This window comes from Hyaena hyaena, unplaced genomic scaffold (genome assembly GCF_003009895.1).
Source record: "Hyaena hyaena isolate Hyena2069 unplaced genomic scaffold, ASM300989v1 scaffold_108, whole genome shotgun sequence".
Lineage (NCBI taxonomy): Eukaryota > Metazoa > Chordata > Mammalia > Carnivora > Hyaenidae > Hyaena > Hyaena hyaena.
In genome coordinates, this window is record NW_024080741.1 from 2,582,278 (window position 1) to 2,609,466 (window position 27,189).

At 42.1% G+C, this 27,189-nt stretch overlaps 2 protein-coding genes across 6 annotated transcripts in view; both read left to right on the forward strand.

Annotated features, from left to right (window-relative positions):
- Window positions 1–20: 20 nt before the first annotated feature.
- RHNO1 (RAD9-HUS1-RAD1 interacting nuclear orphan 1) lies at window positions 21–7,613 on the forward strand. Of its 3 annotated transcripts, none has more exons than XM_039236301.1 (3): window positions 21–98; window positions 4,839–5,090; window positions 6,383–7,613. In XM_039236301.1, the coding sequence occupies exons 2-3, from the start codon at window positions 4,923–4,925 to the stop codon at window positions 6,977–6,979; spliced, it is 765 nt and encodes a 254-aa protein (XP_039092232.1). In that variant the 5' UTR covers window positions 21–98; window positions 4,839–4,922; the 3' UTR covers window positions 6,980–7,613. The 3 variants fall into 3 exon arrangements, with proteins under 3 accessions (XP_039092232.1, XP_039092235.1, XP_039092234.1); XM_039236304.1 differs by having other exon boundaries at window positions 4,839–5,048; XM_039236303.1 differs by having other exon boundaries at window positions 55–98; window positions 4,819–5,090.
- A 1,143-nt stretch (window positions 7,614–8,756) lies between these two features.
- The window catches only part of TULP3 (TUB like protein 3), a 65,452-nt gene continuing 47,019 nt past the window's right edge, over window positions 8,757–27,189 (forward strand). For all 3 annotated transcript variants that reach the window (XM_039236298.1, XM_039236300.1, XM_039236299.1), the window contains exon 1: window positions 8,757–8,981. In XM_039236298.1, coding sequence (XP_039092229.1) covers window positions 8,941–8,981 — 41 coding nt within the window. In that variant the 5' untranslated portion in view covers window positions 8,757–8,940. The remainder of the gene's footprint in view (window positions 8,982–27,189) is intronic.

Here is a 27,189-nt window from a genome sequence, read left to right on the forward strand (position 1 = left end):
ACGGAGCGTCGCCAATCGGCGTCCCCCCTTGTCTCCGCGTTCCGGGCTCGAACGTCTCGGCGGCAGAAGGGAGCGGCGGCTGGGAAGCCGCCGGGCTGGTAAGGCGGGTCGGCGGCTGGCTCGTGGGGAGGGAGCGGCCGTGGGCGGCCCGGAGGGCTCCGGAGGGGCTCCCGCGGCGGGGGAAGGGGGGGCGGGGACGGCCGGGGCCCTCGGCCTGCGCCCCCTCGCGTGTTCCCGGTCCTTCCCCTGATCCCGCCCCCGACGCCTCTCCTCCCGCCTGCCTCGCGATCCTCTGGTCTTTTCCAAAATCTCTTGAGGCCTGGCCGTTCACGTCCAACTAACGATCGCCAAGCTACTGGGCCAGTTGCCTAGCATATCATCTCATTTAAGTTTCCAACATCTTAAATCCCACACTATAAGGCTCTTTGATTAATGTAGGCAGCACATTTTGTTGAGCACCTACTGTGTGCCAGGGCCTGCTACCATACAGTGGCAGCCGAGGTTCTTTTCCTTACCTTGTGTACAGTGTAATGGGAAGAGAGAACAGACGGTTTTGAAGAATCAAATAAGCCAAAGGAGAATTATAGCTGTGAAGGGATAAATTAGAGGTCATTGATAACTGAGTATCTCCAGTAAGAAGATCTTATCTTAGGTAGGTCAGGAAAGGCTTTTGTGAACTGAAGCCCCTTCTGAGATCTGACCCCCATGTGCAAAGAAGGGAGCGAAACCCTCAAAGCAAAAGGATTAAGGTGTGCAAGGAGGCCGCAGGAAGATTGGTATGTACAAAGACTGAGGACCATCTGAGGAGTCTGAGCTAAAAAGGCCTGAATGGAGTGGTGTGAGATGAAGGTTCATAGGAAGTTGGACCTTAGCCATAACTGAGGGAATTGGGTCCTTATCCAGAAATCAAACATTTCAAGCAGAAGTGAGTCGAGATCAGATAACGCATTTTAAAAAAGTCCCTCCTCAGGGCGAGTTGGAGTGGATTAGGGTAAACCAGTTAGGCTATGGCAATACTCCAGGCCAGAATTGTTGGAACTTGAAGGGTGGTGGGGAGAGAAAGAGAGTGACAGAGAGAGGGGAGAAAGGGGCATTATTGAAGACCTACTTAAGAGGGGCGCCTGGGTGGCTCAGTCGGTTAAGCGTCCAACTTCAGCTCAGGTCATGATCGCACGGTTCGTGGGTTCGAGCCCCGCGTCGGGCTCTGTGCTGACAGCTAGCCCAGAGCCTGGAGCCTATTTCAGAATCTGTATCTTCCTCTCTCTCCTACCCTCCCCTGCTCACGCGGTCTCTCTCTCTCTCAGAAATTATTAAAAAAAAAAAAAAAGACCTACTTAAGAGGTAAAAGCGTCAGGGCTTGGTGCTATTGGATAGGGAGAGACGAGGGAGATGTCAGGGTTTCTGGCTCCATCACTAGATGAGCCGTGATACCAGAGGAAGGGTCTTGGAAGGTAATCACCTGTGGAGCGGGTGCAGGGGACATGACCATGAGTTCAGTTTTAAATGTGTTGCATTTGAGGTGCATTTAAGTCATCTGGTTGTTGTCAAGTAGGCAGTGGATATATGGGTCCTGAGTGTGGAGAACTCTAGGCTGAATATATAAATACTTAAGTCACCCACTTTTTAAGTGTGAGCCATTTGCCTCTGAAAGGTGTATGGACTAAGGGATGCTCCTAGGCACAGCCAGAGGGCAAGCTGTTAGATAGCGACTGTTAGATAGCGAAGGGACTGACCTGTGCTTCTCACATAAAGAGGATGGATATGGATATACATAGGATTGTATGTTTGGTTTCTGGAGAGCAAGAATATTTTCTTTGGTGTCTTCCGGATTCCTTATGAGGTAAGAAGAGAGAAGGAGATTTCAGGGGCATCTTGGTGGCTCAGTTAAGCATCCGACTCTTGATTTCGGCTCAGGTCATCATCTCGCGGTTCCTGGGATCAAGCCCTGGATGAGGCCTTTGAGTGCAGAGCCTGCTTGGGGACTTTCTCTCTCCACTCTCTCTGCCCCTACCCCCTCTCATGCTCTCTCTCTCAAAATAAATACACAAACATTTAGTTAAAAAAAAAAGAGAGAGAAGAGAGGTCTAAAGTTTCAAGCAAGTGGAAACATCTTAAGATAATCACTGCGGATAATGAGCTGATGAAGGAAACATAGTAGGTGGGTTGCTGAGCACTGCGGAGTCCGCTGGAGCTGGAGCCGATGCTGCTGCTGTCATCTCCCCCCTGGACTCCAGGGGGTGCAGCTCTTTAACTGGGCGTCCTGCTTCCTTTCTCTATGCCCGCTCTCCCCAACACACCTTTTCTCACAAAGCACCTCACGTTATCTTTGAAAAGTATAAATCACGTTATGTCCCTTCCCTGTCCAGGGCCTTGCAGTGGCTTCCTGTGACACTAGGAATATTAAATCAGAACCCTTAACCTCGCCTGTAAAGCCCTGTGTCATGTGAATGCGTTCGCAGCCGCTACCGCTCTCCAGTTCAGCCGTGCTGATCTTACTGTTTCTTGAACAAATCAGACATGTTCTTACCTTGTGATTTTTGCACTTCCTATTCTCGAAGCCTGGAGTATTCTTCGCTCATATCACTCATATGTTCCTGTTGATTGTTTGTTCTCCTTATTCCATTTCAGGTATTTGCTCAAATATCACCTTTTTTTTTTTAAGTTTATTTATTTATTTTGAGAGAGATAAAGACAGCACAAGTGGGGAAGGGGCAGAGAGAGATGGAGAGAGAGAGAATCTTAAGCAGGCTCTGCACTGTCACCGCAGAGCCCAATGCGGGGCTTGAACTCATGAAGCTGTGAGATCATGACCTGAGCTGAAACCAAGAGTCAGACGCTTAACCGACTGGGCCACCCCAGGCACCCCTCAAATATCACCTCTTCAGTTGCTTTCCCTGACAACCCTGTCTGAAAGAGCACTGAGTAGGCTCAACCCCTTATCCTGTTTGACTTTTCTCCATAGTCACTTCCCAACTAGGATGTAAGCACCATGAGGGCGGGGATTTAAGTTTGTTCTCTGACATAGATTTGCAGCACCAGGAGCAGTGCCTGGCACTATTGGCACTTCAGTGAGTACTTGTTGAGTGGCTGAGTGAAGGAATAAATAGAGGTATTGCCTGTGTTCTCCCTAAAAGTGTTTAGTTCCCGAGGCAGAGAGTTTTGTCCTTTCTTTTGTCTTCACCTTTATTTCCATGGCCTAGTGACGGAAGTCAGAGCAGGTCACTTTTGATTGTTGGCTGTATGAGTGCATCATGAATGTACGGTGGAACCAGTCTGCCCTGTTGTGGGACTTTGCAGGATGCTCATCTGCCTCCCACTTGCCTCTCTGGTGCATTCAAACTTCTATCCCACCCTTCCACTGATGAAGCTCTTGTTAAAGTTGATCTGGTTACTGGAGTCAGTGGACACTTTTTTCAGACTTTTTATTACTCCCGTGGGTCCTGTCGATCCTTGATCCTGCCTCTGTCTCTAGCCTCCCATCTCTACGGATGCAGCCCAGATTCAGGCCTCATCATTTCCCACTTAAGTAACATAGCAACCTCCTAGACTGGCCCCTGTATTTTCAGGGTACTCCTCTCCTTTCCCACTGTTACCAAGATGATCTGTCTAAAAGACAACAACCAATTGTGACATTTATGAAACAGGTGGAAAAACTTGAACATGTCTGAATATTTAATAATGTTAGAGAATACATATATGTGAGGTATATTAATGGGAATGATATAATGACTGTGAATGTCATGCTTTCTTCAAAATAATACAGGGGTAGGGAGGTGGATAAAGGGTGTGGATGGATCCGGATTGGCTATGGGTTGATGGTTGTTGGAGGCTCATTATATTATTCATTCTGCTTTTGTGTATGTTCAAAATTATCTGGAGTAAAAAGTTAAAAAAAATCCAGGTGTGATCACATCCTTCTGCTTGAAAACCTTCAGTGATTTTTAGGCTAAAGTCCAAACTCCTATGGCACTCTTGGCTTTTCTTATCTGACCTTGACACCAGGTCCAGCCTCTCAGTTCCTACATTCATAGCCTGTGGCCAACGTGGAGTCTGCAATACCCTGAATTCACAGTGTCCTTTCAAGTCTCTGGGCCTTTTTTTTTTTTTTTTTTAAATATTTTATTTATTCCTGAGAGAGAGATAGAGACAGCATGAGCAGGGGAGGGTCAGAGAGAGAGGAAGACACAGAATCTGAAGCAGACTCCAGGCCCTGAGCTAGCTGTCAGCACAGAGCCTGATGCGAGGCTCGAACCCACGAACCGCGAGATCATGACCTGAGCTGAAGTCAAATGCTCAACCGACTGAGCCATCCAGGCGCCCCTCAAGTCTCTGGGCCTTTGTGTGTGTCTCCCCACAGCTTGGAGGGCCTTGCCTTGTCTGCTTTTTGGCTGTCTATATCCCTTCCGTACTAGGCCAGGTAACATCCTCTCTAGAAAGCCTAAAAGCCTCCCCTGGATGAGTGGAAGCATTCTCCCCATTATTGTGATTGTGTCTCTCCCTCTGCTGGACTCTCAGCTCTTTGAAGACAGGAACAGTCTCATCTATGAGTCCCTTCAGGCACTTGGAACTAGATAAATCCTTGTAGAATCAATGGTTCTTCATCTTTAAATTCCCAGCACCAGCATGGCACTCAACATGTGCTTGATCAGTCGTTCATCAACTGAATGTTGTTGAGTGTGAAGTACCGTGTTTACACTTGGTGGTGTAGTAGGAAGCTGTGCCCCCCACAGTATTGAGGTAGGAGGGGAGTTGTTAGAAATGGCTGTCAGACTGTGAAGAAGAGCTGGGGACAGAATCATTGGAATTATTTTCTCCCAGCTTTTGTTTCTTCTCTGCAGGCATGGGTTGGAATCCGAGCCTGTACCCCGACCTGACTACAGCCAGCACAATGCGGTTACTAACTGCTCTTCATTCACCTATTGATGCCTCCCAGAAAAAAACGCTGTCAAGGGTCCCAGAAAGCCCAGCTGCTATTCCTACAACAACCACTGGAGGGCCCCAAACACCACTATGGATCTGAACGGCTTCCCGTCACCCACACCCGACAGGTGCCCAGCAAGCCCATTGACCGCAATACCATCACTTCCTGGGTAGGCTATGGGATTCTTACTTTGACTTTTGCTCTGTTAGGCTTCTCAGGATGCCAACTCTTCTGCCCCTTGAACCAGGGCCTCCAAAGAATAAGATTCATGGGGCAGGGACAAGGAGGCAATGTACTCTTTCTGTCATCAGCCATCTTCTCTGGTATATATCTTTTTCTAAGTTCAAGCTGAGGGCTGGTTGGAATTGGAGTCTTTCCCTCCACATTCTTAGAGTTCAGTATAAAAGTTTCATTAACCAGTAGCTGGGTAAAAAAGTCAGACAAATGGCAGAATGAGTGAAAAATGAAATTGTTCCCCAAGTTTCATGTGAGAGGTAAAATATTTAACTAGGCACTGTATTTACTATTTCCTAGATTGAACCTGGAAAAAAAAAACCCCACAGAAAATGGCATGTCCTATTTTTTTTTTTTTTAATGTTTGTTTATTAAGAGAGAGAGCGTGAATAGGGGAGGGCAGAGAGAAACGGAGACAGAGAATCCGAAGCTGGCATTGTGCCAACAGCAGTGAGCCTGCTGTAGGGCTCAAACTCAGAAACTGAGATCATGTCCTGACCCAAAGTTGGATGCTCAACCGACTGAGCTACCCAGGTGCCCCATGGCATGTTGTATTTTGACGGTTTCAAAACCCTGGGAAGAGAACAGAACTATTATATGTTGGGGAAGTGGTGTAGCCAAAGGGCCAGACAAAAGCATAATGTCCATGCAAGAGTGCTTAATTAATATAACTTGTCCAGGATTGCTCAGAAGAACCATAATACTTGCTTTGGGATTGTAGAAGAAACTGACATGTTAGAATCCCGTGGATGAGAAGAGGAGTGAGCATTTAGTGGGAACTCATTGTGTGCTAGGTCTTATGCCAGTTGCTCTCCAATACATGATCTCACTCCCTGTTGCGTCCAGTCATTCCCTTTCCTGGGGGCCTTCTTTGTGCAAGGCACTCTGCTAGGTGCTGGGGATCAAAGGCAAAGAACACTGCTGGTCTCTGCCCTCAAGGTTTAAAGATAGTTAAACAAATTGCAGCCATGCGGTGCGATAAAGTGAAGGTGGCATTGTCCCCTTTCTTATATGTGAAGAAACAGAGAGCCAGATCGAATAATTTGCCCATAGCTCCTAGCCCTTTCTCTTAATATCCCATTAGATAGGTATTTTGTTTTGTGTCCGTTACTATAGCGGGCCCCCCTTTAGAATCTGGTCTTTTGATATAGTTTCCTCCCTCAGGTTCATACTTGGTGGCTAGCCCTCCTCACTTCTTTTTGGTTTTTGTTTTTGATTCTAACTTAGGTATCACCTCAGTTTGATACAACAGGAGAAAGTTGGTTCCCAGTGAACCAGAAACGTCATCATCGAAACCAAGCAAGACATTCAAGTCGAAAATCCACCGCCTCCAGGTTCCCACATCTAACGTTTGAGAGCCCATCGTCTTCCAGTTCAGCCACGCTTGGGATCCCGTTAACCAGGGAGTGCGCCAATCAGTCAGAAAAGTGCATTTCCGGAAGGCCCTTAGTTCCGGTGCTCAGTCCTCAAAGCTGTGGGGAGCTGTCAGCACATACGCTTCAAAACTTACCTTATGTGCTCATGCCACCCGATATCCAGACCCCAGAGTCCTCGTTTGTGAAGGAGGGGCCCATTCCCTCAGATCAGAGGGAAAATAGCCTTCCAAGCTGCTCCTTTCACACCAGTACTCCCAAGAGCCCAGATCCTGGGCCTGTTCTAGTTAAAGACACTCCTGAGGAGAAGTATGGGATCAAGGTCACATGGAGGAGACGTCACCACTTGTTTACTTACCTCAGGGAGAGAGGGAAGCTGAACAAAAACCAGTTCCTTGTGAAAAACTCACTGGACTTCTCAGACACCAGCAACCTCAAGAAATTTCCATAGAGTTGCCAAGTCACTTTTCTGGCTCATGGGAGTGTACGTCAGAAGAATAAAATGCAAATAATGCCAATAACATCAACAGAAAAAAGATAGTTTAACTAGAGACTTGGAGTCATGAGGGAATCTGATTCCCAGATTTGTTTTTTAAAATGTCTTTTCCCAAAAAGTTTTTAGTGTCATAAACAGTTCACTTCATATTTTTCTTCTATTAACTGTTTACAATGTTCAAGTATCTTATAGTTACTGTTTAAAATGTTTGTAAATAAATAGTTGCAGAAAGGTTTTAGAGAACCCTGCTTCTGATTACCGATCATGCAGCAATACTGCCTTCTCCACAAAAGGCCTTTCTTCATTTTTTTTTTTTTTTTTAGCCACTACTCATTAATCCTCTAATCACTCCATTCAACTGAATTCATTCCACATTTTGAGTCCCAACTCTGTGTCAGGCTCAACAACAGCTGCCTTTGTGGCATGGATGGGAAAATCAAAGCAAACTCTATGGCTTTTCAGAGCTGAGCAACCTTTTTAGATCTCTGCAACCTTGCCCATCTGCTAAAAGTCAAGATGAGGAAAGGTACCCAGCCCTGTGTTAGTGAATACCGTGGTCAGGGACAATAAAGCGGACAGAGATAAGTTACTTAAACTGTCTTTGGGTTTATTTCCATTCAAAGAAATCTGCAAATACCACACGGGGTGGGGAAAATGATTTCTTGTAGTGGCTGTTTAAAATGTATGTAATTAAATATGGAAACTTTTCGGAGAAGACTAATTACTGTAGCTAATGCAGGACTGCCCAGGCAAAAACTGCCTCCATTGCCCTTTCACTGATACACATAGCGTCTCACTCAACCGCATCCATTCAGCATTAAGAACCTACTCTGTGTCCAGGTCGGCCTGAGTTAAACAAGCCGGGATTATTCCGTTTTATTATATAGCTGGGGAGCTGCAGCCCAGATAATGGGCTGTGTTTAGGGTCACACAGTGAGTGGAGGCTGACACATCGAGGCGATGCTGTCCCGGCGTGTGCCGAGTCCTGGGCCTCTCTGGCAAACCCGATGTGGAAACAGCTGACCTTGGGACGCTGTAAATAATAACATGCAATAACTCTGGCCAGGATGTTTTGTAGAGGTTACAATGATATGTGTAAGTCGGTGGTGGGAAAGGAAGTGACGGTTGGCGACAAGGTTTATTGGAAACGAGAGTATGTGTTTAGCGGATCTCACGGGATGTGGATGTTGGGAGATCGTGCGTAGGCTGTAGAGAAAGGTAAATGGGAAATGTTCTTACGGTCTGTAGAGTTGGCCTAAGCAAGGCTCTAAACGCTTGGGCTGCAGGAGGGGAGGCTGAAGGAGTTTTGTGCAATTGGAGTGAGAGACCAGAGAACTATGAAAGATGCCTTTACCCGGGAATGACTGCCAGAGGGGGTACACGTGTGGTTCCCTGAAGGCTCTGGTGTCAGGGGAGGAGGCCGGACTGTGAGGGAGCCGGCAGAGGTCGGTGAGTCCTAACATTACCGACCTCTGGGAGCACTCTGGGTGGTCTTTGGGTACACACTGCTGGGATGTGCAGAGGCCGCTCCGTGGGTGGCGGTTAGGGGGATGGGCCGCTCTTCCACACACTGACTTCGCCGCTGGAAGCCGACACAGCTGAAGCGAACACACCCCTCCGCCCTTGGCCCCTTTCCGGCGCCGCGCTCCAGGGACCCAGCCCTACCAGCGCGTCACCCGAGCTCGAGCGCAGGCGCCTTTGACTCCGAGCCCCTCGGCCCCTTAGAAACCCTCCCGCATCTCTGGGCGGCAGCAATAGCCAATGAGAGAAGAGAGGCGGACGCGGGGACCAATAGGCGGTAGCGACAGTGCAGAGTGCGGTTGCCAGGGGGCGGGGCCCGGCTGCTTGCCAGGCTTGCCAGCCCAGCAGCGGCGTCGGGGGTTCTGGACGTGGTGGCCGCTTCCTGAGTCGCGGGGATGGAGGCGTCGCGCTGCCGACTCGGACCCCGCGGGGACAGGTCCGAGAGCGGTGGTGGCTGGTTTCATCTCGAGCGGGGCGGAAGGATGGAGTGAGACTGTGGCGGTCCTCTCTGGGAGCTCTGAAGAGAGAGGGCGGCGGGTTTGGGTCGGGGAGGTAGGGGCGGATTCGGCGGCAGGAGGCGAATCCCCTGTCCCCTCCTCGGCGGTGGAGGATCCCCTTTTTATCGGTGGGCGGTGGGAGGCAGCGGCTCTGTATCCTGCCTCGAGAGCAAAGACTTTGTGTTCTTCTGGTCCATGCTTGCGAAACTCTTGGAGTTTTGGTTACGAGCTCGTCTTGCTCTCTCTGGGCCTCGCTTACTCAAACTGTGCGGTGTTCCTGCTTCTCACGCACTGCCCAGCAGTGTCATCATAATAGAGGTGGATGAAGTCTTTCCCGAGGGTGTCGAAGGGGAAGGTTGTGGGTGATATTTAATCATTGGCTCTAATGCCATTGTTTTTGGCAGGCGGTGATGAATTGTAGAACAGAGTCCGAGGGCTGAAAGTGCAAAACTGTTCTTTCCTTTCTATCCGCTTTATAGTACTTCTCTCTTATTTAAGGTTGTTTTGCAGTGCACCATGCCCCTTGTTTGTGCTTCTTTTTTTCTCTGCGGTGCCCCTTTTTCCTGCCTCCGCCAGAGGGAGAGCCTGGGAAATAAAACAATCTGAAATCTCAGTCTGTCAATTTCTTGTTAGCTAGATTAATGAAAAGTTAACCAGGAGCGGCATGAAATCATTGGCTTCAAACTTTGGTGTTGTCTGAGGATTGAAATCATACACGCCAACGTATTCCCCGCTTTTTATTCCATTACCAAGGCAAATAAAGATGTAGTGTGTAAGGATTTAGTCTGATATTTAGATTACTAGATATTTGAACAATTCTAAACCATTTTAAAACGTCACAGAGGAGGCGTTGGTGATAGAAAACACCCATTTTCCTCTTTTGTCAGGTTTTATTTTTTATTTTATTTTTTAATTTTTTAAATGTTTTATTTATTTCTGAGAGAGAGCGAGAGACAGCATGAGCAGGGGAGGGTCAGAGAGAGAGGGAGACACAGAATCTGAAACAGGCTCCAGGCTCTGAGCTGGCTGTCAGCACAGAGCCCAATGCGGGGCTCGAACCCATGAACCGAGAGATCGTGACCTGAGCCGAAGTCCAACTCAACCGACTGAGCCACCCAGGCGCCCCTTGTCAGGTTTTATTTACCTGCTAGCTGCCCTTTGAAAACTTTCTTCGCTATGCTTACCTTTTTTCAAGATGAGAGAAAAATAACCCAAGTTTATCGATATAAATATGGAAGTGCCAGAGGAGGTACAGCTAAAATTCAGCGTCTTTGTTGAATTCAGATGGTATTTGTTCACTTGTGGCCATTCAAAAAATTAATTGAATGAATTTACGACAGTAAATTTCATGGGTACCAGATATCTGATATATGACACATGATTTTGTCATATATCAAATGACAGTGGAGTGGGGAAGGAATTGACTTTGAAACTGAGACCAGGAGGCAAAGTGGTTTTTAATTTATTGGACCTGAAGTTTAAAAGGATAGTTTAAAATTTTCCCTCCTTTTTCTTCCCAAAGAAAACAGCTCTTTAATTTAAAAACTGACATCAAAGGAGAGTGTGAGTCACCAAATGTTTCTCCTGCCCTAGGTAGTTTTAAGGGCAGTGTCTATCACTGTTTAACTCAGTTGTTGCTGAGAGGGAGTGGAAGTCTCTTCTATTTTGGCTTCAGGTTGTATATTTAATGTTTTTGATGAGCTTTTGGTATTAATACCTTTCAGTGTGAAATATAACATCTGACCTTTAAGTTTCCTGTGATTTCTTTTCCCCTTTGAATTATGTGACTGTTTTCCCATGAAGTGGATTTGTTTTCAACAAAGTGGAAAAATTACTAACAAACTCCAAATATTTTTCCTATTTCTGAAATCCTTGGTGAAAATTGGAGATGGAATTTGAAACAACACTCTCAGGACCTTTGTTGAAGCTAGGCATTTTATAGTCAAGATTCCCTGGAGATGACTGTGGTTGGCTAGTGCTAGAACTTGAGCTCTTTATGGCCTTTTGTTCCTGATAGAGAATTGAAGGTATGGTGAGAGATTTCTCTGTGTGATGTGACCTTGCGGCCCAGTTGACTTAGAAAGCCCTAGTCTGTGGTTTATCCACACGCCATGGTTTCTCTTTGTGAATATGAACAGTAGTAGCTGGAGGTTATGTGTTAGCCAGGCTGCTCATCCTCTCTCATGTTCTCTCTTTTTCAAATGTTTCATCAGATCAACTAATTGTTGACAAATAAAGAGACTTACCCAGGGCTTAAATATACTCAGATTAACTAATACAGGACTGCAGTATGTTTGGTAAATATTAAAAGCTCTTAATATCCAATCATACATGTATTTTTCCAAACATGAAAAGCTGCATACGGACATAGAAGGGAGAGAATAATCTCTGCAGTAAATTCTCTTTTTTCAATATCTTCTGTTCGAAGGAGACAGACTCAGTTTTTGGAATATTTCTGACTTCTCTTATTCTTTCCTGTGGAAACTCTGCTGTTTTCCCTGCCTTAGTGCCTGTTGAAAGAAAATGCTAACGTTTCTGCTTACTAAGGGGAAAAGTATGCTTGAAATTACTCAGAGGAGGAGTTGAAGTTGCCTTGCCTCTCTGTATTTGAGGATTTTAGGACTAGAAGGGGGCTTGATAATTCCCCTAGATCTCCTGTTTGAGAATAGTGGAATTATTATGGCTTCTTTCAAACTAGAATTTCCTGTAGTCTGCTTTTGCTTTATTTTCTCTGAATTGATTCACTAGAAATAAGTTCTTTGTTCTACTGAATCTATTCTGTCTCATCAGACATCCTTACTGTTTGTTAGTAATAATGAAAGCTCCACTATTTTCCTGGCCTCGTTACAACTGAAATCCACTTATGCTTGAGAGAAGACACTCTATCCACATGCTGACTGATGTGCTGTCTTTATTCACGTACTTTAACACCTGGTATGAGGCTTGATAATGAGGATTACCATGTCTGTCTCTGCCTTAGAACTTCTGTGAAAACATCAACGATTAGCATTATGTTGTATGAGTCACCAGAACCCCCTGGAAGACCACAGTTCTGAAGAGGGTTAGAGTAATACTTTTATTTTTTATAAGATGGCATTTGCTGCTTTACTGCATGGTATTATGGGAGGCACTGGAAACTTCCACTGGGCTCCTGTGGAAATATATATAAATATATATTTAAAATTATATATATAAATATATATAAAAATATATATATTTTTAACAGCACACGGCTCAAATTTCAAAAGGAACAAAATGCTTTTCAGTTAAAAGTGTGTCTTTTCTTACTGTCTTCATGTCACATAATTCATTGATGGGCATCTTAAGGGGCCTTTCAAAGATATTATATTAAATAATCTTCAAATATTCTTTCCCCACTCCTAAAATTTGATGATTTTGAGTTTTAGGGTAAAATAGAATTAACTAAGCTTGGATATCTACTTTCATCATGGACAAGATGTATTTTTAGAATATGAACTATATATAGCAGGGCACCTGGGTGGCTCAGTAGTTAAGCATCCGATTCTTGACTTCAGCTCAGGTCATGATCTCACGGTTTGTGGAATTGAGCCCTGAGTTGGTGGATCCTGCTTGGGATTCTCTCTCCCTTTCCTTCTGCCCCCCCCGCCCCCCCGCTTGCACTCTCTCCCCTTCTCTCAAAATAAGTAAATAAAAACATTAAAAGATGGGGCGCCTGGGTGGCTTAGTCGGTTAAGCGTCCGACTTTCGCTCAGGTTATGATCTCGCGGTTCGTGGGTTCGAGCCCCGCGTCGGGCTCTGTGCTGACTGCCAGCTCAGAGCCTGGAGCCTGTTTCAGTCTGTGACTCCCTCTCTCTCTGGCCCTCCCCTGCTCATGCTGTCTCTCTCTCTCTCTCTCCTAGAAATAAATAAAACATTTAAAAAAAAATTTAAAAAAAAAATAAAAAAAAAATAAAAACATTAAAAGAAAATTTTTAAAAATGACCACATTGAAACATATGAACTATATAGTTATTGCAAGTTTTAATTTTTTCTATGGTAATTAAAGTATAGAAAACAGAACTTTAAGAAGAAAACAAAGATTATTTTTCAGTCTTCTGGAAGACTAAACCATTGCTCTTCAGCTTTTCAGGAAGAAACGTCAATAGATCTGCAGTTTGCCTTTGATAGTAGCTTTTCAAATGAAACAAATTTAATAAAGGATTGACCTGTATCCCTGTGGCAACAGTTTAATTTTGTTACAGCAATGCATATGAGCCAGAGACAAAGTAGGGAAGAGTCTTTTGTCTTAGTAAAGGTCTTAAGCTGTGTGTGTGTGTGTGTGTGTGTGTGTGTTTTAAAGGAAAGATATGTCAAGATAAAATGATCAGTAATAAGGGCTTACATTTGGGTAGCCTTGGCAGCCTTCATAATGTTTCACTCATTTGATCTCTTTTGAGCTTCATAGCTCCGAAGACAGCAGGGCTGCGTTTTATAGGTGGGGAAGTTAAGGCTCAGAAAGGATGTGATGTACCTAAATGATGTAGTTAAAGGTAAAATTCAGAAATAAAATCCAGGCTTTTGATTTCTTTTTTCCTAATGTTTGTTTATTTTTGAGAGAGAGAGACAGAGACACAGTGTGAGTGGGGGAGGGACAGAGAGAAAGGGAGACACAATCCGAAGCAGGCTCCAGGCTCTGAGCTGTCAGCACAGAGCCCAATGTGGGGCTCGAACTCATGAACTGTGGCCTCATGACCTGAGCTGAAGTCAGGTGCTTAACCAGCTGAGCCATCCAGGTGCCTCTCTCTCTTTCTCTCTCTCTCTCTTTTTTGAATATTTTAATTTATTTTTGAGAGAGACACCAAGCAGGGAAGGGACAGAGAGAGAGGGAAGGAGAGGATCAAAAGCGGGCTCTGTGTTGACAACAGCGAGCCTGATACAGGGCTGGAACCCATGAACTGTGAGATCATGACCTGAGCCACCCGGGTGGCCCTGGGCTTTTGACTTCTAGTCCCCTCTCCCCTCCCAACCCCTCACCTGCCACCACTTATCAAAATACATATTCCAAATATTTTAGATACCATTTTTACATATAAATAATAACAGCTGATACTGATTACATTCTAATTATTTTTTAGGATGAGCAGTTGAAATCAGATGTTTTAGCGAAGTACAAATGAGTATTAATTTCATCCATTGTAAAGGGTGTAGAAATACTTCTTTGGTATTGTTAGTAAAAAAAAAAAAATGCACTTTCATCTCCACCCAAGGAATAGAAGGGAAATAAGTAACATTCCTGAACAGAGAAATGTAACCCCTGAGGAAAGGAGAATCAGGCAAAAGGTAGAATGAGCTTAGATTCTGAGTAACATGTCTTTTTATATCTAGAAAGAAAAAATGAAGTTTTTGACTTCTGAATCAAATTATGCATTTAAAGTAACCTTTCTGATCAGTTCACTCAAAAGAATGTTGTTGCTTTTGTTCTGTGGAACCTGCAAATGGAGAGGGTTCATTCTCAAGTAATGAACTTGCTGCATTATTGGGGCCAAATGAATGATTTACTCAGTTGCCAACCTTTCCTTCTCTTTCCCTCTCTCCCCAAACAATTTCCCCTTCTTTCTGAAGGAAAGAAACGGGCTCCGCTAAATGGGCCTCTTAGGAAATGGATTTTCATTCCCTCGCTTCAATTAAGTTAGTTCCAGATTGTGGCAGTCATTCAAGTAGAAGACAGCTGAGACTAGAATACTATCATTTGTCCTCAGATGAGGAAGGATAGGTTTCAAAGGAGTCTTTTCCGGCAGTCCTGATTTGATCTTTATGTACCTTTTCCTGGAAGCAATGTTTTGTTCAAGCCAGAGATACTTTTGGTGTCTCAGTACGTGTGAAAACATGGCCTCCCAATATTGACATTTGGGGTTTGGACAAGGCAAATCTACTTGTCAGCTGACTTAGAGAAAATTACTTTATTGATAGCTCTTGCCCCAACTACCTGACACCATGATCAGTTCAGACCATGAAATCTGAGGACTCTTTTTTACCATATATCCTATAATCAGTTCCTCCCATGGGCTTCTTCAGCATGCACACACGGGCTTGGACACTCTGCTACCTAACAATACAAATGAACTGGCATTCTGACTGAAAAGATTCTTGGCAGGCTTACTGAAATACCACGGTAGTGGAATTCCAGACTCTGCTGACCGTTTGAGTGTGTGTGGTCGGTGGTGTGGGTTAGCATGCTGAGTTCTTCCCCCTTTTGGCTGTTTAGTGTCCAAGTCTTTGTGTGGACATATATTTTCATTTCTTCTGCATATACACCTAAGTTGAGTTCCTGGGTTATGTGGTAGCTCTATGTTGTACAACTTGAGGGGCTATCGCACTTGTTTTCCCAAATGGCTGCAACGTTTTACATTCCCGCCAGCAATGTGTTAGGGTTCCGGTGTCTCTACATCCTCAGAATTGCTTGTCATTGCTCCCTTTTTGCTTACAGCTGTCCTAGTGGATGTGAAGTAGCATCTCATTGTTCTTTGGATTTGCATTTCCCTAATGATGAATAATGTCGAGCATTTGTTTGTGTACTTATTGGTCATTCCTATATTTTTAGAGAAATGTCTGTTCATTTACTTTGCACATTTTAAAATTGGGTTGTCTTTTTATTACTTAGTTGTAAAAGTTCTTTACATGTATTCTGGATACAATTCCCTATCAGATAAATGTTTTATAGATATTGCCTGTCAGTTAGTGGATTGCCTTTTCACCTTTTTTCTTTTTCTTTAATTTTTTAATGTTTATTTATTTTTGAGAGAGAGAGAGAGGGAACACAAGTGAGGGAGGGGCAGAGAGAGAGGGAGACACAGGATCTGAAGCAGGCTCCAGGCTCTGAGCTGTCAGCACAGAGCCCGATATGGGGCTCGAACCCACAAACCATGAGATCATGACCTGAGCTGAAGTTGGACACTTAACTGACTAAGTCACCCAGGCGCCCCTTCACTTTCTTTTCTTTCTTTCTTTTTTTTTTTTTAATGTTCATTTTGAGAGAGAGAGAGAGAGAACAAGAAGGGGACGGCAGAGAGAGAGGGAGAGATATAATCCTAAGCAGGTTCTGCACTGTCAGGACAGAGGCCGACACAGGGCTTAATCTCACAAACCGTAAGTCATCACCTGAGCCAAAATGAAGAGTCTGATGCTCAAGTGACTGAACCACCCAGGCGCCTTGCCTTTTCACTTTCTTGATGGTGTCATTTGAAGTGCAAACATATTTTATTTTGATGTAGTCCAATTTGTTAATTTTTTTTAATCGCTTTTGTTTTTGGTGTTGTACCCAAGAAATCATCGCCTAGCCCAAGTTTACAAAGACTTACTCAGATGTATTCTCCTAAGGGATTTACAGTTTTAGCTCTTATAAAGTTTACTCATTGATTCATTTGTGTATGCTGTGGGATAGGGGGTACAAATTCATCCTTTTGCGTGTGGATAGCCAGTTGCCCTAGTGCCATTTGCTGAAAAAACTATTTTGAACCTACTTTTTTTTTTTTTTTTTTTTTAATTTTAGAGAGAATGAGTAGGAAAGAGGGACAGAAAGAGAGACTCTCAAGCAGGCCCTGCACTGCTAGGATCATGACCTAAGCCAAAATCAAGAGTCAGAGGCTCAACCAGCTGATCTACCCAGACACCCCTGAACCTATTTTGAACAATTTTTTAAGTGTTTATTTATTTTTGAGAGAGAGACAGAGCATGAGCAGAGGAAGGGCAGAGAGAGAGGGAGACACAGAATCTGAAGTAGGCTCCAGGCTGCAAACCATCAGCACAGAGCCTGACGTGGGGCTCAAACTCATGAACCGCGAGATTATGACCTGAACTGAAGTTAGATGCTTAACTGACTGAGCCACCCAGGTGCCCCTCTGAACTTATTTTTTAAACTGAAGAATCATAGACTGCCTTTCAATTTAGTACTTATAGATTTACCTTATTCTTTTTAATGACCACAAAATATTATTTTCATAAATGTATCTTATTGCTCACCTATTGGTGGACATTAATATAGTAATATTAATATTGGCAGACAAAATGTTATTAATATTAATATTACATTTTCTGTTGAAAACGATGAAACAGCAGCACCCTTGTTACATGTATCTTTATATATTTGGCCTTGTATTTTGTGAACTTTATATGTTTGTAGGGTTTAAATTTTGGTAGAAGTTGCTAAATTTCCCTCCAAAAAAGCTACAAACTTTTTCTTCAATGGACTATAAATGCTTATTTTTAAGTGGAGTAATTAGCATCTATTCTTGTTGCTCAGTCTCTTATATGTACAGAATGAATACATAGTAGGCACTTAGTAAATATTGACTGGTGATAAAGATGAGGGTAAAATTGAGGGACTATCTGCAGTTTGGATTAGAGTCACTTTTTTTTAAATTTCCTTTTTTAGTATTTATTTAAAATTTTTATAGTTTTTTTCTTTAATTTATTTTTGAAACAGAGAGAGACAGAGCATGCGCCAGGGAGGGGCAGAGAGAGGGGGAGACACAGAATCTGAAACAGGCTTCAGGCTCTGAGCTGCCTGCACAGAACCCGATGCGGGGCTCAAACCCACAAACTGCGAGATCATGACCTGAGCCAAAGTCAGACGCTTAACCGACTGAACCACCCAGACACCCCTTTTTAGTGTTTATTTTTGAGAGAGACAGACAGACAGACAGAATGTAAGCAGGGGAAGGGCAGAAAGAGAGGGAGACACAGAATCAGAAGCAGGCTCCAGGCCCTGAGCTGTCAGCACAGAGCTGGATGCAGGGCTCAAACTCATGGACCATGAGATCATGACCTTAGATGAAGTCAGATGCTTAACTGACTGAGCCACCCAGGCGCCCATGGATTAGAGTCACTTTAAGCTGGTCAGTGGGACAAAGAATAATAAAGCCAACTAATGCAAAATTCAACAACTACAGGAAAATTTACAAATGAGAGTAGGAACAAAGGTAGCTATGATCATGTAGCTAATATTCTTATGTTCTTTGTAGATGAAACAAAGCATATTGTTTGCGGAGCCCAAGATGTTTACTGGCAATTATGATAGGGCATTGCCACAAAAACTGTATATAATAAAAGAAGTTTGATTGACAGGTATAAGAGTGCTAGTTACCAAAATATAATTGAATGTATGATGGGAAGATGTACCACCTTGGAGGCGCTAAGATTATTAATCATCATTTGTTTCTCAAATGTGGTTGGATAAGAGAATTATCAGTACAGTAAGTTCAAATTTAAGAATGTATTTAGAAATAAATATAGAAATAAATGCTTCCAGTTTTTCTGATACAGAATAATCTCAGACTAACTAATCTTGGCCCCCAGAACTAAAGGTCTGCTATGTGATAGACATGATACTATAGTATAGTTTGAAGCATTGTCCCATTTAAGCACATAACTGACAGGAAATTTAATGAGAAAACCAAAGAACAGAGCAGAAGTGTCTCATAATGTGTAAAGCGGGTAGGTACTATTTTATTAAATCTGTGGAAAGTTCATACACAGATTTAAATGAAAAACAAAGGTGTTTTTTTTTTCATTAAAAATGATTTTAGGATCTCAGTAACTTTTGTTCAAATTATTTCTCATAGTTAGGCAGGGTAACTTAGTGATTCTTTATCAGTTTCTTAATTATTTCCCATAGCCCTACAACTATAAAATGGGGACAGTAATATCTAGTTTTTACCTACTTTGGAAAATCCAAAAGTAAGCAATGATGACTTAGAGTATTTCTGTAAGGCATACTTCAAAGGAGTTTTTTTCATCTAACTTTAAAATGCACTTACTTATCAAACATCTGTTTCACATCTTCCATGTTCTAGGCATCATGCGCCATTGGCAATATTGAGTAATGTTTGAAAGTACTGATGTTCGTTAATTTTCTTTTGTAATTTTGCTTTTCTTTTGAGTGTTCAAAGTGGTGTCTCAAAAGTCGTAAAAGAAATTAATGTGCGTGCCACTCAGCTTAGCAGAGGCAGTGTTCTGGCAGTTGCTCTGTTGTAGTGAAAACAGGAGAGTCCCCAGGGAGGTGTAGAGAGCATCTCCTGCCACCACAGCCATAGCATAAACACCCTATTAATGACACTGATGTGGATAAATTTAGCTTCTTACCCGCAAGCTTGCACTTGAACCAGAAGTATGCACACACTCCCTTAACAGATCTCTCCTAAAAGTGTCAACTGTCCTCCTAAAACAGCACGGTACTCCTGTGGGTATTCTGAGGGTTCATGTTGCTAATTGGGATAATGGTAGCAGTTTTGATTTCTAGTTGAAAAATAATCAACAAAAATTCTCAGGGTTGTGAGTTCAAGCCCCACATTGGGCATAGAGCTTACAAAAAAAAAAAAAAAAAAAATTAGGGCCGACTGGCTGGCTCAGTTGGTAAAGCATGGAATTCTTGATCTTGGGGTTGTGAGTTTGAGCCCCACATTGGGTGTAGAGATTACTTAAAAAATGAAAATAGGGGCACCTGGGTGGCTTAGTCCATTAAGTGTCTGACTTCAGCTCAGGTCATGATCTCATAGTTTGTGAGTTCGAGCCCTGCATCAGGCTCTGTGCTGACCGCTCAGAGCCTGGAGCCTGCCTTGGATTCTGTGTCTCCCTCTCTCTCTTCCCCTCCCCTGCTTGCACTCTGTCTCTGTCTCTCTCTTTCTCAAAAATAAACCAAAAAAAAATCTTAAAAAAAAAAAAACTACATTTACAGTCTTTCCCCCCCCCCCATTTTAAAATGCAGGCATTTAAGAGCCTTCAAGCATATTTTGAGTGAACACACATAGCAATTATTGGAGATCAGATCAGTGTGCTTATAACTGAGACATTGGGTTTATTTAATATGTAGCAGAACATTGTTGGCCCTTATATTAATTTCAGCCACTTATAGTTTCAAATTGTTTTCTTCTTAGTTACACCTAATGGGCTAAGGAGTTGACTTAATAGGGGCACCTGGGTGGCTCAGTCAGGGCATGATCTCACGGTTTGTGAGTTTAAGCCCAGTGTCGGGCTCTGTGCTGTCAGTACAGAGCCGGCTTCAGATCCTGTGTCCCCCCCTCTCTCTCTGCCTCTTCCCTGCTTGCGTGCAGACGTGCTCCCTCAAAAATATATAAACATTAAAAAAAAAGTTGACTTAATATATATTTTTAAAATGCCTTTACATTGTACTGTTATAGAAAAACTCAGCTTTTTCCTTTCTAGATAGGGGAAGACCCAGTCCTTTTCTACTGTGTGTTCTTTCCTGCTGTGTCTCTTCAACTACTCACATAGAACACTTCACTTCTGACATTTCTGGTCCCCAAATGTGTGGGGTTTTGTCCATACAACAAGCAATTCCCCTGTGATATCAGCTGGGTGCCCTACAATTCAACCCAGTTCTGACACTATCTACCCAAGGGAGTGTCTGATACCACAGATTAAGGGCTGGGTCCCACAAGACTGCCGCCTCCCCACGACCCCTAGTTTCAGATGCCCTTCACAAGCCCTGGTGATCACCTGTGCTTCTGACCAACTGGCTGTAGACTGTAGGTTCCAAACACCTCTTCCTTGGGGTCAATTAATTTGCTAGAACAGCTCACAGAACTCAGGGAAACACTTAACATTTACTGGCCTATTAAAGGATATGATAAAGGATGTGGAAGAACAGCCAGATGAAGAGATATGTAGGGCAAGGCCTGGGAGGGTCCCAAGCGCAGGGACTTCTGTCCCCATGGACCTGGGATGTGTCACCCTCCCAGTGTGGGTGTGTCTGCTAACCTGGAAGCTCTCCAGACTCTAATTGTGGGCTTTAATGGAGGCTTCACCAAATAGGCATTATCAATCATGAACTCCATTCTCAGCCCCACCTTTTCAGGAGAATGAGGAGCCTGGCTGAAAATTCCAAGCTTCTTATCAGGGCTTGATCTTTCAGGTGACCTGCCCTTCACAAGTACAAAATTCAAAAAGATCAAAAGAGTACAAAATGAGAAGTACTTCCCATCCTCTACCTATTTAGTTTCCCCCCCTGAAGGCAACACTGATACCAGCTTACTGTGTATCCTTCCACAGATCTCTGCATTTGCAGATGAAATATATGTATCTGTATTTTTTTCTTTTGTAAATGATGGTAAATACTCCCCAGTTTTGTGCACCTTGCCTTTTTCAATTAATAAAACATCCTTGGAAATTGTTCCAAGTCAGTAACCCTATATTTCTACACATTTCTATATTTTATTCATATCAGTGCTTTTTTTTTTTTTCAAACAGCTGCATGGTACTGATTGTATGGATGTGGTATACTTTATCTAATCAGTCCCTACAGATGAACATTAGATTGTGCTAGCTTTTACTGTTACAAACAGTGTTGCAAAGTCCTGTAGTTTATAATCATACTGGACAGCTGGCTAAAGTTGGGAAATAATAAGTTAATAAGGAGCATACATTTCCCTAAAGATGAGTTTCTCTAAGAGTGTAAGTTGCATTCATTAGTGATCAGGAATTTTACATTTCATACCAACATATTTTTTAATATCTCAAAAATTAATGTTAGAGGAAATATGTGATCATTATCCACACTGAGCATATTTGTTGAGAATAAAGAAATAATGGAACGCTCGGAGCTTTTGGAAGCCTGGAACAGAGGGAGGGAAAGAGTGGGAACTCGTGTCTGTTGTTTTTTTTTTTTCTTACTTCGTTGACCCTATTTATGATAATTCCTTATGGAAGGTTCAGAGTAAAAATCTCCGCTCCCTCTTTGATGACTTTGATGACAGAGGCCACATATTTTATTTGTAGCTGCTTGAATTTATTGAGTGCCCATTATAATTTTATAAGTAGTAGACCATTTTATTTGACCACAAAGATTTTCTCTAACATTTAATAATGTTAGGTCATTAACTATATCTATAACTCATATGAAACACATGGGCAAGTTAGAGATTCAGAAAATAATAACAGATTTAATGCATGCTTCCCACGTACCTGACACTATTCTAGTCATCTTCTGTTTATTATTTTGTCTAAATCTTCTATAGTCATATGAGATAGAAATTATTATTATCCTTATGGTGTACATGAGGCAGGCAGTGGTTAAACAACTTATCAGAGGTAGTAAGGAGCCACGATATTAAAAAGCCAGAGTCAAGTCTGGATCCAGAGCCTGTCCTTAGATTATCCTTCTGTTGACTTTACTTTTATCCTTGTTTTATGAGATCATTATCATTATCCCTTTTATTAGGAAAGGAAAATGTAGAAAAGTAAGATTGCCCATTTTTATGGAAGGCCTAAGGTTAGTGCTCTTAATTTAAGAGTATTGATAGATGGGGCACCTGGGTGGCTTAGTTGCTTGAGCATCTGACTTCAACTCAGGTCATGATCTCACAGTTCTGAGTTCGAGACCTGCGTCAGGCTCTGCTGACAGCTCAGAGCCTGGAGCTTCAGATTCTGTGTCTCCCTCCCCACAGAGAGGTCTGTGCCCCTTCCTCACTCATGCTCTGTCTCTCTTTTGTCAAAAATAAATAAACACTTAAAAAAATATACCAATAGGTACAGATCCTATGGAGAAGATGATAGGTTTTTCCTCCCGGACTTTGAATAGCATAGCTGTTGAGCAATCACTGGTTTCACAATGGCTAAGACAGCAATTTATATATTTAAGTAGATTGTTCTTGTCCTTTCTGTTTAGTTTATCTGTCAACTGAGAGGCTTTTTTATATTTACACTAACAAAACAATTCACAAGGAAGGGTGTGTGGCTTAAAAATATAACAGAATTGAGGTAGCAGGAAACAATAAATGATCATTCCCTCTGCTCTGTGGAGAGGAATTGTATCATGTTTCCGTGTCAGCTCCAGAAGAAACCTCCCAGAAGTCATGAGCATGATGGTCTGCAAATATGTTGCAGTCTTAAAATGCCCTTTCTCTTTGACATTTTGTCATTTGGTGTCCCATACAAGTGGGTGAAATTGAGTATGATGTTAATCATTGAAAGAATTGGTCAGGAAAAACGAGAAGGAAGCCTCAAGAAACAAAGACCAGGCACTACATTTGGGGGAAGAAGGGACCTCTTCATTGGTGTCAGTAAAGGTTTGATATTAAAGTAAATGTTTGCTGAGCAACTCCAGGGATGTGGGTAAAGTGGGGACTGAGGGTGGATACGGCCCTGTTCCACTTTCATTGATTTTTCTGGTCCCTGATTCATCTACATCTTTCCAGCAATTTAGCAACTCACATCCATATTTACATTTCTAAATGTTTATTATATGCATAGAAAATGACAATAACTTATATGTCACTCATTAAAATTATTCTGATATCTTTGTTACAAATGCTGTGTATAATCTCACAGGTACACATGCCAAAATTCCTTGGCAGTGGGAAATGAGGAAGTGAAGGGTATCACAGTGTGACAAAATATTACAACTCTGTAATTGGAAATAAATGTGTTAAAATATCAGGTGCATTCATTTGAAAGGCATATGGAAACTTTAGGCTTTCGAAAGGAAAAAAAATTTTTTTTTTTAAAGGAAAAATTTTTAAGGAGAGTTGTATTTTGAAAGGGTTTTTAAAAATATGGAGTACAACACTTTACTTTGCATTGGTTGATGGTATAGTTGAAGGTTATGCCAAGAGGGTAAAAGTCATCTACAGAAAATTACCTGTTTATGGAGTGTTTATGTGTGTGTGTGTGTGTATCCATATTTTTTCCTTAGATCTCTTTGTCCTTTCTAAAAGAAAGTTTGAATTAGAGATGGTCTGTCAATTTGTGTCAGATCAGTTTTAGGTGTCCTAGTCATCTTGGTTACAAATAAAATGTAAACTATAATATTCTTTCATATAGTGGTTGAGAGCATAAGCTTTGGAACTAGACTTCTTGGATTTGGATCCTGGCTCTCCCATTTACCGATTGTGGAACCACATAACTTAGCTGTGCTTCAGTCTCCCCAGCTGTAAAATAAATGTTGCATTGCTTTACTCCAACAAAATAGCCTCTACTGAACTCAGATCTCAGATCTCTCAGAGCCAATTAAAAATCCCAAGAGAGTCTAATTACTTCAGCCTTTATCAGGTGTCTCCTCCAGTCTGTCAGTTTGTGGCCATAGAAACAGGCCTTTACAGAATAAGCTGTATAAACATGCGAGTCGTCCAGTCTTGTCAGAAATAGGGGATTATTTTGGACAAGGCAGGAATTTAAAAGCACAGTATTGATAGTATCATTTTTTAAAATTAATTTTATTTTCAGTGCAGTTTTAGGTTTATAGAAAAATAAATGGAAGTATGGAGAGTTCCTGTATAACCCCTCACCCCCCCATTTCCCCTATTATTAACATTTTGCATTAGCGTGGTACATTTTTTATAATTGATGAGCCAATATTGGTATGTTATTATTAACTAAAGTCTGTAGTTTACATCAGGGTTCACTCTTTGTGTTGTACATCCTATGAGTTTTAACAAACGTAGAATGGTGTGTATCCACCATTACAGCATCCTACAGAATAGTTTCACTGCCCTAAAATCCCCTCTGCTCTACTTATTCATCTCTCCACTGATCCTTTTTGTTGTTGTTTATTTTTTATTTTTTATTTTATTTTTATATATATATATTTTTATTTCTAGGAGATAGAGACAGCGTGAGCAGGGAGGGTCAGAGAGAGGGAGATACAGACTCTGAAATTGGCTCCAAGCTCTAGCTGGCAGTCAGCACAGAGCCCGACGCGGGGCTCGAACCCACCAACCGCAAGATAATGACCTAAGCGAAAGTCGGACGCTTAACCGCCTAAGCCACCCAGGCGCCCCTGTTGTTTATTTTTTAAAATTCAAGTATAATTAACACACAGTGTTGTGTTAGTTTCAGGTGTACAATATACTGATTCAACAGTTCTATACATTTCCCAGTGCTCATCATGCTATGTGTACTTAATCCTCTTTGTTTAATTCATCCATACCCCTACCCACCTCCCCTCTGGCAACTACCAGTCCGTTCTGTGTATTTAAGAGTTTGGTGGGTTTTTTTTTTTTTTTTTTTTGGTTTCTTTTGTTGTTGTTTATTTGTTTGGATTCTTAAATCCACATATGAATGAAGTCATATGTTATTTGTCTTTCCTTGACGAACTTATTACTTCATTTAGCATTATACCCTCTAGGTCTGTTTTTACTATTTCTATAGTGTTGCCTTTTCCAGAATGTCATGTGGTTGGAATCATAAAGTATATACAGGTTATTTAGGTTGGTGTCTTTTAAGGGTACGTGGGTAGTTGGTTAAGTGTCCAATTTCGGCTCAGGTCGTGATCTCACAGTTTGTGGGTTCGAGCCCCACATCAGGCTCTGTGCTGACAGCTCAGAGCCTGGAGCCTGCTTCGGATTCTGTGTCTCCCTTTTTCTCTGCCCCTTCCCTACTCGTGCTCCATCTCTCTCTGCCTCTCAAAAATAAAGAAATGTAACAAAAAATTAAAAAAAGATTGGTGTCTTTCACTTATCTCTATACCTTTAAGATTCTTCCATGTCTTTTTTTTCTGTGGCTTGATAGCTCAGAAATAATAATCTATTGTATGGATATACCACAGTTTGTCCATTCACCTATCGAATAACATCTCAATTGCTTCCAGTTTTTGGCTATTATAAATAGACTTGCTATAACCACAGTGAAAGTATTCATGTGCAAGTTTTTGTGTGGACAAAAGTTTTCCACTCGTTTGAGTAAATACTTAGAAGCACAATTGCTGGATGTTATGTAAGAGTAGGTTTAGTTTTGTTAGAAACTGCCAAACTGTCTTCCAAAGTTGCTGTGCCATTTTGTATTCCCACCAGCAATAAATGAGATTTCTTATTGTTCCACATCTTTGACAGCATTTGGTGGTGTTGGTGTTTTGGATTTTAGCTATTATAATAGGCATACAGTGGTAACTCATTTTTTTTTTTTATTTTGCCATTCCCTAATGGCATATGATGTGGAACATCTTTCCATATGCTTATTTGACATCTGTGTATCTTCTTTGGTGAGGAGTCTGTTTAGATCATTTGCCCATTTTTTAATTGGGTTGTTTTCTTACTGTTGAGTTTTAAGAGTTCTTTGTATATTTTGGGTAGGACTCCTTTATCAGCTACATGTTTTGTAAATATTTTCTGTCATTTGACATTATTTTTCACCTCCCCTGGCCTCTGCTTTTCTACGATGATTCCCTAGTTGGCAGGGCTACACAGTGCCTTATACTGTTGGTTAGCGAGGCTCGATATCACCAACAAGTGGTAACATATGGCTTCCTAGCAAAATCCTCACATCTGTAACACAGGATATATAGGAAGTTGTCAACTTCCTTTTTCTAATATTTCCCCCCAGATATTAATTATTGCACAGGTAACAGAGGAACAAGAAAAAAAAAGAAAGGTTACTCCCAATTCTAATATCTCCTCTTTTTCCTACATTCTCTTTGCTTTTCCATATAGGAAGTAGTAAACTTGATGATCTTTTGAGACTACCACAACAATTTGCCACCTTTAAAATTAATTTTTACATATTATTTAAGAAAAATTTCTTTAATATAGTTTATTGTCAAGATGGTTTCCATATAACACCCAGGGCTCATCCCAACGAGTGCCCTCCTCCATGCCCATCACCCATTTTCCCCTCTCCCCCACCCCCATCAACCCTGTTTGTTATTTTTATATATTCCTAGTTAAATAAGAGACCTATTCTTGTGTTTCTTTTATTAGTAAGAAGATGGAGGTTTTGAAAGATTGTGGGAAATAACTCAGTAGTAGAGGAGAAAACAGACTCTTCTCTCTTGTCTACTCACTGTTCTCACATCTGTGAGAATTACTGCTACTGTTACATTAACACCCCGCTCTTGCTATAAATGCTGATGCATCTGGAGTGGACTATATTGCCATTGTAGCCCACGGTAGTCTTTTAAAGCACAAACTTTGGTACTTGAGGTGAGTTTATAAGGATATATGGATAGGGTTGCCTGGGTGGCTCAGTTGGTTTAGCATCCAACTCTTGATTTCAGTTCTGGTCATGATCTCAGTTTCATGAATTCAAGTCCTGCATTGGGCTTTGCACTGACCCTGTAGAGCCTGCTTGGGATTCTCTCTCTCTCTCTCTCTCTGTCTCTCTCTCTCTCTGTCTCTCTCCCTCCCCTGCTCGTGCTGTCTCTGTCTCTCTCAACATAAATAAATTTTTAAAAAAGGGATA